A 14,832-nucleotide genomic window follows, 5' to 3' on the forward strand; every position below is an offset into this window, starting at 1 on the left:
GTAACTAGTCATGAGAATGTCACAGATACTTATCAGTGTTCAGTTTGCACTTCATAAAACCTGTTAATCAAACTTTGCTCCAGGTAGCAATTTCAATTCCCTAGTAGCTTTAGAGGTTTAATTTAAATCCTTGCATAATATTTTCTCCCCTGCCCTGCACCACCAAGAACTCCTTGTTGCAGGAGCCCTGAGAAACTGAGCTTAACAGGAGTCACTTAAGCTATTAATAATTCTGGCACTACCACCAAAGCAGACGGGCATGTCAGTGATCCACTGCTTGCTCTTTAGTTGTCTTTTTGAAGCCAAGTGAAATTGGTAGCATGATTCATGTGCCTTCCTGAACTGATGTCTGCTTGAGATGTAATTTCACAGGACTGGCCAGATGAGTCTCCTTGAGATCCTTTAGGGCAATAGCTCCAGTTTTATGAGAATCCTTAAAGTTGACTTGCCATCTAAGGGCTGCTTACAGTAATATATCACGCATGCTGTTTTCTATGCATCTAAGCTCAATGGACAAAAGCAACTCAATTTGTACACAACCACACATTGTTGATCAGATAGATTTTGGTATCTGCTCAATGCTAAAATGGAGATTAGTGATATATTCCGTTTGAACTCATTTTGTTTCTAATAATGACAACTATCATTACTTTGCATAGAAGGACATTTTCTTATAATGTGGGTCTTAAAAATGCTTGATTGATCAATTAATATTAAGTCATTAACTACCGATCTTATGATATGTTCTGCTTCTTGTTTTACAGAAACAGGATCTCCAATAACAGCTTCTTGTGTTGGCTTAGGAAACTCGCTAACTCCTCCCTCAGGACAGACAGGAAAACTGGTGCCTGGATACAATGGTAAAGTTATTACAGTATTATTATTATTCCTGTAGAATGCCCTCCCATCAAATGTCAAGGAAATAATCAACCATCTGACTTGTAGAAGACATCTGAAGGCTGCCCTGTATAGGGAAGTTTTTAATGTTTGATATTTTACTGTGTTTTCATTTGTTGGAAGCCACCCAGAGTGACTGGGGCAACCCAGTCAGATAGGTGGAATAACAAAACAACAACAACAACAACAACAACAACAACAACAACAACAACAACAACAACAACCAATAACATTATGATACAGTATTGGCTTACCAGCTCTAAGAAGCACATGATTCCTCACAAGGTGCAACACCAAGACGATATTTAAAGCTGAAATGCTGCTGTATTTAACAGCTGAGGACCAAACCCATTATTGATCTGGCTTCTTGGCCACTTTAAATTTTTTTTGTGTAGCAACATCTCCATTTGTCAGAAGACACTTCAGACAAGTCCTCATCAAAACATTTCCCCCCCTGTTCTCAACCTGCTGCTGTCCAGTTTTGGAATTACACCACGCCTCAATAATTCCCTAATGCAGCAATAACCTATATTCATCATTGCTAGCAGGCATAACAGACTGTAGCATGGATGGGTGTTGCTTCCATTTTCTGCTTGGAAGTCACCTTGAATGAACCAGTCTATATGGGCCGCCACGTGTGGGTCAGTAGTTCTATAGGCACAGAAGCCCAAGGAAGTCACTTATGGGCTGAATTGAGGGAGGAGATGAATCCAGAAGCCTGAGGCCACTTCTGCAAACACAAATCTTACCTTGTACATGACCCCACCTCCTGGGCAAGTTGGGTCTGCTTGTGAAACTGGAAAAGCGACTGTTTTATCAGCCTAGCCCAAAAGTTCACAGACACCTTTGTATGTGGAAATGCTTCTTGATGAGCGTAGATTTTGTTATTTATGGCAAAGCTAGAGCAGCCTCTGCATATAATTGACTGCTTTTAATTAAAGGGCTGCCGCGGTGCTGTTTCTATTGTGTAATTATTGGTGATTTTAAACTGATTTTATATATGTATATACTGGTAGCTTTAATTCTATTTTTATCAATGCTTAATTGTATTTTAATATCTTTTTCTACGTTTTTAGTTGAGCTGCCTTGAGTTCCACCAGGGAAGGCGTGGTATAATAATAATAATAATAATAATAATAATAACAACAACAACAACAACAACAACAACAACAACAACAACAACAACAACAGAAATATGTGTCCAGAGCTGTTTCTGATGTTGTACTGGCTACTTTGTGATTGTGGGAACTCTGGGTGATAGACCATTCCCACACCTTCCTGCAGCCTTCCTCCTTGGCTAGGGGGACCTTCCAGAGCAGAGAGTACAAGGGGAGGAGAAATGGAAGCTGCCTTGTGTGAAATTGGATATTGTTCTTTGTACATGCTTCAGGAGTGCCAGCAGAAACATACACAGGAGGCCATGACATCAGAGGGCAATTGTCCTCATCAAAACTGCCATGTACTCTGTAATGCCCTGCTTGAGAATATGAGCAGTGAACAGATGTCCCCATTTCAGATATTGGTTTTTGATCTCTGTACATTAAATAGCACTTGTGTGTTTTATAGTGTGTAAAGATGTTGCTAGCTAGTCTAGTCAGTGATCCCCAGAAACTTTTTTTTTTTAGTGAAAGCAAATGCCCATTGAGCTCCGCAAGTGTCTAGCTGTTTTTAATTTAAAGTTACCTGCTTTCCACTTATACCAGGAAGGCAGCCTTCTGCAGAGGCTGATATTTGAAAGGAATGCTAAGCACATTATCTTTAATGTTCAGCATTAAAAAAAAAAGATTGCTGTAGGAAATGTATGCTTTGAATCCGTATAAAGCATGAAAGGCAGTAGCTGCCTCTAGCCAGGAAAACAACTGAACAGAACATGTGCAACCGTAAGATTAGGAAAGCTGCAAATTTTTCATAACTAGAATTATGGTTTGACCAAAATTATCTAGGGATTAACCTGTTCTTCACATGTAATTGATAGTGTACTCCTATTCATATTTACTCAGACATAAGTCCCATTAAGTTCACTGGGACTTACTACCAGGTACGTATTACAGGGTTGCAGGCTGAAATAACTTTAAGATCAATTTCACTTGCCTGAGAATTGCTCAGTTAATTGGAAAGGAAAGAGTTGACTGGTTTTGTAAAACAAAGAAATGGGGCAGGATAGAGGAAGGTTGAAAAAGTGCAATGTTTTCTTGCCCTTTATTGGCAGAAGAACTAATACAGTGGTACCTCGCAAGATGAATGCCTCACAAGACAAAAAACTCACTAGACGAAAGGGTTTTTTGTTTTTTGAGCTGCTTCGCAAGACGATTTTCCCTATGGGCTTGCTTTGCAAGACGGAAACGTCTTGCAAGTTTGTTTCCTTTTTCTTAACACCGTTAATACAGTTGCGGCTTGACTTCGAGGAGCAACTCATAGAACACGGTGTGGTAGCCTTTTTTGAGGTTTTTAAAGACTTTGGTATTTTTGAAGCTTTTCCAAAACTTTCCCGACACCGTGCTTCGCAAGACGAAAAAAATCGCAAGACGACAAAACTCGCGGAACGAATTAATTTTGTCTTGCGAGGCACCACTGTAATTATGAGGTGGAAACAAGATCAGACTTGGTGCATTAAGTCAAGAATGAATGTGGGGCATATACACTCCTTTTCCACTCACACACTGGGTTCAGCGCTTCTAGTTAACTTTAAACCACAGTTTCCCATTACATCCAAACTAATAAAGAAGGTTTTGCTCTACAGCAGATAGGAATGAAGTGAAAAGTGGGTGAAGTGACTGGTGTTGGGCTGAGACAGGAAGTGCAGGGGCTGTAAATACATACCCTCTGGGCTGTATTTGACCTTTAAAGACAGATGAAATTAGGTGAAAACTGCCACTTTTTGTAAATTGCCATCTAGAACCTCCAAGTGCTCTTTAAACTCCATCAGCTCCTGTGTAGTTGTCTGTGCTTGTTGTTGTGCCTTGCATCTTAAACCACTCTAAAAATAAGGTATCTCTTGCCCTCTGATAAAGGTAATTTACATTCCAGCTTTGTCCAGCCTTCCTCTGAGTTGAATCTGTAAATTAAAACTAATTTTTCAGTCTGATCTGCAAAAACAAGAGCCCCAAGATAGCCTAATTGGGCACTGCAAATGTTTTGTAATTGCTTTCCTCAAGTTGTGTTTTCCATAGCAATTAAGCTCGAAGCTTTCCTCTGTCTTGAACACTAGTTAAGAGGGGAGGGGAGGAAAAAAATAAATTTTTGTGAATCCTTTTGTCTTTTTTTCTTGCAGTGATGATTCTGGATGATGACAAGCAAGCTGTAAAAGCGAAGACTTTAGGAAATATTGTGGTGAAGTAAGCAGCCCACAACCTTTCAAGGGATTAATGCTGTAAAGTAGACAGAAGGAGTGAGCCAAAACACTGTGATATAATTGAATATTGAATGAATATACTTATTGATACTGACCACAAATATTACCCCTTTAGCCAGTAACATCTTCTACCACTCTAGAGTTAAAACAAATTTATTTTGACATACGAACTTCCCTCTCTTTTGCTCAATTAGGGGCTCTTTGCAGAGGCTGCTTGCTGCTTCATTGATCTGTTTCAGCTTCTGTAACAGTACCATTGGAGAATACTTGAAAGCCAGTCCTCATTCCATGTGGGAGCTTAATTGGAATTGAAAGAAAAGGTCCAGGCTTTGAAAGATGCCATTGCAGAGAGGGAGAACTGGTTTTGTAAAGGCCAATTCCAGCTAGTTCAAATTGTGAGTGTTGGGTTTCATTGCTTCTGAGTCCAGAATTAGGGTGTACCTCGAGCTACTCTGGTTCCTTCCTCTCTGCTTCTGAGAAATGTACCATCTTTGTCATTGTTATGGCTGGTTGGCTTCCTAGAGAGAATGTAATCCACAGCCTAGCACAGGAGGTCCTCGGTGTATTTCTGGGGCACAGCCTGCGCTCTTGGTTGTCTTCTCCAGTACTGACCTGGGAATCTGGCAGGTTGCTGTCTTTATGAAGTCCCACTTGTTAAGCCCCCTTCATGCAATGATCACGCTTAACTGCAAACTTGGCTGCACCAGTGGCGCTAACTACTCTGATGTTGCATGGCTTCCTTGACCCTGCCTGCAGTTTCAGATGTTGAGCAAGGGGCACCTATGCTCATAGACCTCCAAGGAGCCTAGTTAACACAAGGTTCTTTGGAAACCTAGGCATGTGGAGGCTTGCATGCATAGGCTTCCTCTGCTCAGACACTTATGCTTAAAGCATGAATGTCAGGACCGGGTGGGATGGAAGCAGCATGGCATTGGAACAAGGCTCTGTTGCTCCTTTCAACTTCTGGTGTCATGTCGAAACATTTAACTTCCCCAGGCCTTTTAAATGGCTATGCTTCTTCTGCACTATAATTTTACAATTCTATTGCTGCTTCTCATTGCTTTTAATTCATTATGAATGTTGATTTTTACTGTATTTGCTGGTGTGAACTGTTTTATTTATTGCCCCAGAAACCATTGGGATGAAGGGCAGTCTAGAAATGAATAAATGAATAGACTCCTATAGTCCCACACACATTTACTTGGGAGTAAGTCTCATTTAACTCAGGCTTATTGCACAGTATTGTTCTGTCTGTGCTTCAGGGACTCTGGCATGTTCTCTCATTGAGAGTGTCAAATTTCCCCCCACACAATCTGGTGAGAAGGAACAAAATTTTCTTATGAGTGAAAAATTCACCTAGACTACCAATTCTGACATTGTTTTTCCTCATGTCCTCCAATTACTTTCATAATGCACACTCTGAATGGAGACAGAATTTATGTAGGAACCAACCCATTATTTTTCTGTTGTGGTTCTTTCATATTAGCCTATGATTCTATTATTTTGCATCTCCAACCTGGTAGGTTCATGAAAGAATAATATCTTGCATAGCATCTTTACACAATGTGAGCTGGGTTTCTCATCTCCTTTTCTGCTTTCCTACCTGTTTTTCAGTTTCCACTGCTTCTCCTTAGGAGCTCACTAAGCTTCTGCTACCATGGTACGTGCTATTTGCATTTTTTGCCTGATTTGCTGGTAATACTTGAGGTGACTATCCTTTTGCTCAGCTGATTATCACTGTTTTAGCTTCAGCTTTTCCTATTTTCTGCATTTCTGTTGCTAATTGACAGCAAAGCACGTTTAACTAATGCTCGGAGACATTATTGCTTTTATAGGAGTTGTCTGGACAGTGTTGGATCACAAATGCAACATCTGTGGCTCTTATCTTTTTCGACACAAGTGCCAGTCATGTAACATGCAAATGGAAGCACCTGTGGCTGTTATCGAAACACAGCGCTTGCATTTGCACTTAATGTTAATCCAGACATCCAGACAGAATGAACTGCATGCTGGTGCTCACTGCCCAGTTTCTCCAACTTTGCTCATCCCCTAGTGCAAACAGGATAAACAAACCAGCAATAAACCAGAGCTTCAAATTGGTACCAGTAATGCCTTGTTAGGGATTCAGAAACCATAACCCATGGCTTAGATGTAATGGGAAGCCAAGGTTTCCTAGTTGGTTATCTTGCTTATGCCAGTAGAGCAGCAAAGCAACATGCTCATTCCTAATAACCCGCAATAAGCCATTCTGGTTTATTGATTTATGCAAATATGGGCACTAGGCTCTTACTGTTGATGAGTAAATTCATCACAGCACTGTACTTTGCAGCGAAGGGGAAGGTGCTTGCTCCCACATCAAAGTTTAAATATATATATAACTTGAATACTTGTTGGTTTTCCCCACAGGAGAAGGTGGAATGTAAAGGCAAGTCTCTGTGTGTTTAAGTGTGCATGCAAAACATTTTTGCACCTTTTCAGTTGCTTGTCAAACATAGCTGGCAATGTTTGTATGCGTTCATTTTTTGTTATCATTAAGGCCTACACAGTGTGTTTAACAAAGTGACTGGCATGCTGCCAATTGCTTAAATATTAGCAACTCTAAGGTACCCCCCCACCCAAAAAAGCCCCCCAGTTTGGTATGATACTTTATTTTAAAAAATGTAATCACACCCTAGTGTTTCAAAGGGAGGCTAATTCCAATAAAGTTATCCTGAGACGGTTTCTTTGTTTTGCAGTTACACAAAAGACCTATTTTTTTTTTTTTTTTTTGAAAACTTGCATGTTCAGAGTGTCAGTAGTTAGAGGAGCACACTGGTTTAATAGTTCTAAGGAATAATGCTCTTCCATAATTCTCCATGTTGACAGACAGGGTGCAACTTCAGTATAGTTTGTGTTAGAATGTAAAACTACTATCCAAAGCTTTAAAAGGCTGGGCTAACTTTGGAATTAATCTCTAGGTTTTTGTGGGTTTTTTCTTTTCTTTTATACTAATAAATGCTGAGTGTAAGCTTGGACTTTCAGGCAGTTGATTTTCTGATGCTTTCAGGAAAGGTCTTAATCTTAAAGTGTCATGTTGCCTTCTTTGCAGCATAGCAGGCACCACACTTTCTGCACATACTGTCTCATTCCTGCTACAAGCTAACATTCATGTCACACTAAACAAACCAATTAGTGTCTATAGTGCCGCAGGAATTTTGACTTTGAGAAACCTCAAGAAGCACTTTGTAAATATGGATGGAGGAAAAAAATCAGGGTTTGTGGGATGTGTGTAATGACACATTCTTCTAAGACTTAACTATTGCTAAGTTTTAGCACAAGCGGTGTGCTAAATACAAAATGTCCTTACAAACTTTTGCATTTTCAGTTATGTATGCATATCTATTCTTGTTAACACTTGATGTGACCCTGTTGCAAATCACCAGATGGAATTAATTTAACACCTTTTTTATTTCTGCTGTATTGCACGTCAGCTTTTTAAAATTATTATTTTTGGAATTCATACGGGTGAAAGTCCGTGTGTGCCGAGAGGTGATGGGCTCTCTTACTTAATGGCTAAGCTGAAAGGAGCAGGATAAAACCAAACAAAAAAGCCCCAGGGGAATCGTTAATGGCTCTGTCAATGAGAATTGTCCTTCCTCTCTGTCACAAGGACTTTTTAGACAGTTAAATAAATCAACGGTGCAACTATGTTACCGGTTATGAATTACTGTCCTGTTGGTACCCTGAATGCATACAAGGTAACTTCTGTTTCCTGAAGGTTTCATTTGATACAGATGCATCTTGACATGAGATTAGAAGTTAGGCAACATTTTATTCTCAACTCTGTTGGAACTGACCATTGAGCCTGCTTCAACAGGAATTAGAACCCAAGGTTCAGTGCAGCCAAGGTACCTCTTATCCATGGGTAGGCAAACTAAGGCTTAGGGGCCAGATTCGGCCCAATCGCCTTCTAAATTTGGCCCGCGGATGGTCCAGGAACCAGTGTGCTTTTAACATGAGTAGAATGTGTCCTTTTACAGTGGTGCCCCGCAAGACGAATGCCTCGCAAGACGAAAAACCCGCTAGACGAAAGGGTTTTCCGTTTTTGAGTTGCTTCGCAAGATGAATTTCCCTATGGGCTTGCTTCGCAAGACGAAAATGTCTTGCGAGTCTTGCAATTTTTTTCGCTCCCCCCCCCTTTTTCTAAGCCACTAAGCCGCTAATAGCCTTTTAGCCACTAAACCGCTAATAGCGCTAATCCGCTAATCCGCTAATAGGGTTGCTTCGCAAGACAAACAAAACGCTAGACGAAGAGACTCGCGGAATGGATTATTTTCGTCTTGCGAGGCACCACTGTATTTAAAATGCATCTCTGAGTTATTTGTGGGGCCTGCCTGGTGTTTTTACATGAGTAGAATGTGTGCTTTTATTTAAAATGCATCTCTGGGTTATTTGTGGGACATAGGAATTCGTTCATCCCCCCCCCAAAAAAAATACAGTCCGGCCCCCCACAAGGTCTGAGGGACAGTGGACTGGCCCCCTGCTGAAAAAGTTTGCTGACCCCTGCTCTTATCCTTCAGTATTGTACAAAGCACTTGAAACATTTAACCACCTTTGGAAGCAGTCTTCTCCCCACTGCCCCTGGAACACCAAACAAAGGTTGTGGATAATGGTAAAGTAGTGAGCTAAGGGGTTTTGTGATGACGGAACCTGTGGCTGTAGATGCCTGAAACAGTTATGATATCATAGAGCTTTTCACAAGCGTTCTAACTTGTCAGCGATGAAAGCTATTTGCAGAGTGCTAACAGTCTCCTGCGATCAAAACAAAAAAAATTCCTTCCAGTAGCACCTTAAAGACCAACTAAGTTAGTTGGTCTTTAAGGTGCTACTGGAAGGAATTCTTTTTGTTTTGACTATGGCAGACCAACACGGCTACCTATCTGTAACAGTCTCCTGCAAAAGAGTGTAAAAGTCACCCGAGTTGAGATCAAGCCTCACACATTCCCTATCCCTAGGAACGGAATAGGCAGTGGGGGGGGGGGGGGGATGAGGACTGATGCTGAATGGGAAGAGACAGAGATGCTAAGGGGACAAGGGAGCCAGAAATGGGAATGTGGGTGAAATGGAATAAGCTGTCATGTGAACATGTAAGCTGTCAGGAGGGACTGTGAACTGTTGAAGAGAAGAGGGTTGTTTGAAAAGGAAGCCTAAAGTGCCCAGGACCACAGTGTAGGGGGCTAAGGAAGTGTAGGCCAACTTCACTCTGGGTGCCCTTCGTGATTTGAAGTTTGCGTTGTCTTGGGAGTGTTATTCTCCCCTCTGCTTTTTATCATTAGCTATGTCTCTATTTTGTGGCGGTGAATTACATTTTAGGCAGAGTGTAACATATTCCCAAGAGGAATACTCCCTTTTAGGGGGACATCTCCTTGTATTTTTCCACAACAAATTCTAAGGTCATACAAAAAATGGCTGTTATTGTTAAAGGAAGTTTGAAGAATATTGATGGGTTATCTGGAAAACATCAGTTGATGCCGTTTGCAAGCCATTGATTTATGACAGTGTCAAACAGAAAAGTGAATTCAAGGGGAGCCTTCCCCTCCCTCACTTTTTTGCTGAGATAAATGGGAATCTTTCTCATGCCCTCTACCACAAAAAGTGTGCCTCTGAAGTTTTGTCACTTAACTACAGTGGTACCTCGGGTTAAGAACTTAATCCGTTCTGGAAGTCCGTTCTTAACCTGAAACTGTTCTTAACCTGATTTCTGTTCTCATCCTGAAGCAAAGTTCTTAACCCAAGGTACTATTTATGGGTTAGCAGAGTCTGTAACCTGAAGCGTCTGTAACCCAAGGTACCACTGTACTCGGCTAAGGGAGCTTGGCCACTCTCTTTTTGCGCCAGGATTTGCAAGTTTAACTAAACCCAATTCTCCTGGGCTGTACCTGAGAAGGGAAGTCACTGCCACCAGCTCTTTATGGTAGGGATGGGGCATCTCAGACCCAGAGCCTGAATTGCAGGCCTCCAGACCTCTCTTGCCAGACCTAGGGACTCTTCCCAGGATACAGCCAATGGGGAATTGAGAGGCTCCTCTCTCATACATACCCATAGCACTAAACAGTTTCTGGGAAATCGTGTTGCTTATGTATGCTCCTAGCTCTTGGGACATATTGAGAAACATACAGAGCCAGTTGACCATGCACATATTGCTTAGTGGGTCTGGCTCATCTTTGTTCTTGTCAATTGGCTTATTACCTGCATGCAGAGACCCACAGGTTTTAAGCAATCCGCTTGTTTTGTTCCCATGTAGTTCACATCTAGTGCAGGTGTGGTCATATTTTTCCATGTTGGCAGACTTTGTGAGCACTGTATTTGTAATATTTTAACATCTGTTTTCCTTTAGTTAACAATGTAAACTTGCAATTTAAAATGACAACAGAAATTAACTATTTTTAAATGTAAACCAATGCATAATATTGTGAATTGATTTTAAATATGCTTAATCATAGTTCTCCCCCCCCCCCCCCATAATGCTATGCTTCCAGTTTAGGATAAACACTGGTGTGATAGGTGTTTTTACACAGATTAATTGAAGATTCAGTACAAAAAAACCAGGTAGATAGAATTGGGAGATTTTTAAGTGCCTGATTAGCTTGCACATTAGGTGAAAATATTCAGGATTTGTAATGCGGGTGGGGGTGGGCATTGTGTCTTATGATAGGAGAATGTCTTTATAGTACAAGAAGCTGCCATAATTTGTGCAATGGATTTGTTAAAAATAGATTTCGTCTCTGTTTTTACTATTATGGGAAGGAACAAAGTAAATCCCTGTATCTTCCAAAAGTATTGAGCTGACTTGAGCAGCAAAAAATTAAATATTTGGGTTGGAACTGATTATTAGCTACATGTGTGACATAAATATTTCATATTCTTGTTCAGAATGTTTCAATCCTTGACCAGCTCCACTAGACTTGTAAAGATAGTTGCTTTTGGCTTCTACCCTTCCAACGCATTTCAGGAGATGACTGGTTTTTTAAAAAAACCTTTAATCGCCATTGTGTAATAATCTTGTAAAAACGATCTGTTCTCCTTGATAACCTTGTTCCAATTTAATTTTGTGTGTGTGTGTGTGTGTTTGCTTTTTTATTTAAATAACAGGCTGCCTTTGCCTCCAGGAGCCTTTCTGGGCCTTTGGAAAAATGAGGATCTGTACAAGGAAATATACTTCCAGAAATTTCCAGTAAGAGGAGTTAAAATGAACTAAATATGTAGTAAGCTATCTTTGGCTCTCTAGCATGAAACGATGCCATATTTTGGAATGCTGTTTCCCTCTCTGATTGACCATGCTGGCTGGGGTTGATGGCTTCTCAAACCAACTGGAGGTCAATGTGTAATGCTCAAGAAATACTTGCACTCCCCTTCACCATAAATGCTGCACATTGTAGTGTAAGAATCCCATTCATGCCCATGTTTGCATATTCTTCTATTATTCTTCCAATTGTCCTTACTAAAGGCCAACCGGCTTTTTAGGGGATGTGCAATGCTGGCGTGGTGAGATAGCTCAGTTGGTAGAGCAATGACTCTTAACCTTGAAGGTCGTGGGTTCAAGCCCCACACTGCGCAAAAAGATTCCTGCGTTGCAGGAATGACCCCAGTGGTCCCTTACAGCTCTACAATTCTATGATTCTATGGAGATTGCACATGAGGCAAACAAGGCATGTGCTAAGCAGCTTTACACGATACTGTTAAGAACGTAAGAGGTCAGTCCAAGGCCCTTCTAGTCTGGCCTTCTATACCCACAGTGGCCAACCCAATGCCTACACAAAGCCCATAAGAGTGGCATGAGTGCATTTCAGAGGCTTATCTCCAGTAATAGAGGTAACATCACCATCAAGATTAGTAGCTGCTGTTTTGCGGAAAAGCTGCTATACGAGGTGTGGCCTATAAAGACTGGACAGGAACCTAGGATTATTTTGGAGTAATGCTAAGGATGGGAATGGTGGCAAAAGTGGTCTAGATCTTTGGTAATTTTTGTTGATGTTTTTGTATTTAAGGAACATCAATATAATGAGCAATAAACATTTTTTAAAGTATTACTGATCTCAAATATTCTGATATATATGTTTTTTCCTTTCTCCTCCTGCTTTTGCTCCCAGGGATACTATAATACTATGGATGCGGGTTATATGGATGAAGAGGGCTATTTGTATGTGATGTCTCGAGTGGATGACGTGATCAACGTTGCAGGTCATAGGATTTCAGCAGGCGCAATTGAGGAGGTAAATGCAAAGCGGTCTGTAAAAATGCTTTAAAAATACATGTTAAAACTCCAGCTAAGATTTAGATCACCAGTGGAGGATGTTTCGGCGTTGCTGCTTCTTATGAATGGTATTAAGGTAATGTGTACAAAGTCACTTTTGTGTCCTTCCTGTTCTTGCCCCTAGCCATTTTAACAGTGAGAAGAACAGTGGCATACATTTTAAAAATCTGACTAACGAAGTACAAAAGGTCTTGTGTTATCCAGCACAAAGGTGTCTTCTTTTGAAACTTATCTGAGTGATTTGTCGCCCACATTGACAACTTCATAACTTCAGGAAATCCCTGATGTCAGGGACTGGATTCTGAGCTCCCTCGCTGTCTGCAGGCCACTGTGACAGGGAATGGGGCCAAAAACCTACCTGTTGGTCACCTGATGTCACTTTGATGTCAAGTAACTTGACTTACTCTCCCCTCCATGCTACAAATAAACATTTTTCCTGTGCTGATAAGACTTGAATTCAAGCTGTGTCTACAAATAATGAATTGGAAGTATACTAAGGTCACATCCATAACATACATTTAAAACACGTGGCTTCTTCCTAAGAATTCTGGGAACTGTAGTTGGTTAAGGGTGCTGGGAGTTGTAGCTCTGTGAGGGGTAAAACTACAGTTCTCAGGATTCTTTGGGGGAAGTCATGACTATGAAAGTGGAACATATGTGCTTAAAATGTATTATCACCATCAATTTATTATGAAGGGGCTGTACAATAAAGACCAAAAACTCAGATACATTTAAGACAAAACTAAATCTCTGAGCAAAGACCCATATATCCTGCTGAGAAAGCCTGCCAGAATCAAAATGTATTTATTTGTTCCTGGAAAATGGGTACCTGTTCATATCTCAACAGGAATGCTATTCTATAGATCACTGAAATCCCTGCTCCAACTTATTGCAGAGCAGGCCTCTGGATCTTTGGAACTTACAGGAGAAACTCTCCCACAGGGATCTGCTAGGTATATAAGGGGTAAAGTGGTCTCTCAGGTAACCTGGTCCTGACACGTATGTCAGCACCAACACTTTGAACTTGGCCTGGTAGCAGATGCATGGCATGGAGGTGATTCTTCCTTTGCATCAAAAGGTTTGGCACTTTTTGAATCTCACACCTTGTAATGTCAGTACCAACTTTTTGATGCTTGAACTTTCTTGTTCCTGGCATCATACATGATGGGAAAGGTTGGCATGGTTTGTCTGAGATGGCCTGGTGGACCACCCACCAAGTCTTGGCAGGCCTAATCAGGCTGGGGGTGGGGGGGCTAAGGTTCACCATGGACTTATATACTGTCTTATTTCCAAATAACTTGAATAATAGTAAAATGAAAACAAAGGTGTAAAGTAAACTGAATCCGGAAAAAGAAATAGGGTAATGAATGCCAAGGGAATAAATGCAGTAACACAATAATGCTTCCAGGCAAAGAAAATAATTAGAGCAGATGAATGAATGAAATAAAAGGCCTATGATGAGACATAGGTAAACAAATCATTACAGTAATCCAAACAAGATAAAATTAACGAATGAGCTGTGTCAACAGGTGGAAGGGTGATATTAGTTTCCTGAAAGAAGTAAGATGTTGGCAGTGATATTTTAGGAGAAATATTACTAGAAAGGAGAAGAACCACACAATATGACCTTGATTCCAGAGAGGAGGAGATATTGGAGTGATACCAGCAACAGATAAATCAAGAACCAACATGGGGAAACCAAATAAACTTATATTTAGATAGTTTAAGGAACTGTATCCAAATCCCAGAAGAAAAAGGCAGCAAAAAGGGAGAAAACTCTTATATGGTGATGGAGATCTGGAGCAGGGAAATACAGCTGAATTGAGCCTACCTAAATATGATAATCAGTGCTAGGGGAATGGATGCAGGAACTGAGACAGCGAAACCTGAACCATGAAGGACACCCAAAAGTAAAGGGACAAGGGTGAAAAACAGCACTCACACCGACTCATGATTGACAGATAAGAAAACCATTAAAGAATAGAACAGGATTAGCCAGACAAAAAGAAAGCAGCCTCAAATACTGAAGGATAACAAAGAACAGAAAAATTATACATTGTAAGTAAAAAAGAAATGTGAAGATGAGGCAGTTTATCAAACTAAATGAATGAAAACTACATTAAAAAGGACCTAGTGTAGTGATGTATGGAAGTGAGAGCTGGACCATAAAGAAGGCTGATCGTCGAAGAATTGATGCTTTTGAATTATGGTGCTGGAGGAGACTCTTGAGAGTCCCACAGACTGCATGAAGATAAAACCTAGCCATTCTTAAGGAAATCAGCCCTGAGTG

General features: G+C 40.7%; 1 protein-coding gene across 3 annotated transcripts in view; it reads left to right on the forward strand.

Annotated features, from left to right (window-relative positions):
- ACSS3 (acyl-CoA synthetase short chain family member 3) overlaps positions 1-14,832 on the forward strand; it is a 55,549-nt gene that overhangs the window by 35,153 nt on the left and 5,564 nt on the right. For all 3 annotated transcript variants that reach the window (XM_077934773.1, XM_077934774.1, XM_077934775.1), the window contains 4 exons: positions 765-860; positions 4,169-4,232; positions 11,381-11,462; positions 12,379-12,501. In XM_077934773.1, the coding sequence (XP_077790899.1) occupies positions 765-860; positions 4,169-4,232; positions 11,381-11,462; positions 12,379-12,501 (365 nt within the window). The remainder of the gene's footprint in view (positions 1-764; positions 861-4,168; positions 4,233-11,380; positions 11,463-12,378; positions 12,502-14,832) is intronic.

Source organism: Podarcis muralis, chromosome 10 (assembly GCF_964188315.1).
Source record: "Podarcis muralis chromosome 10, rPodMur119.hap1.1, whole genome shotgun sequence".
NCBI lineage: Eukaryota > Metazoa > Chordata > Lepidosauria > Squamata > Lacertidae > Podarcis > Podarcis muralis.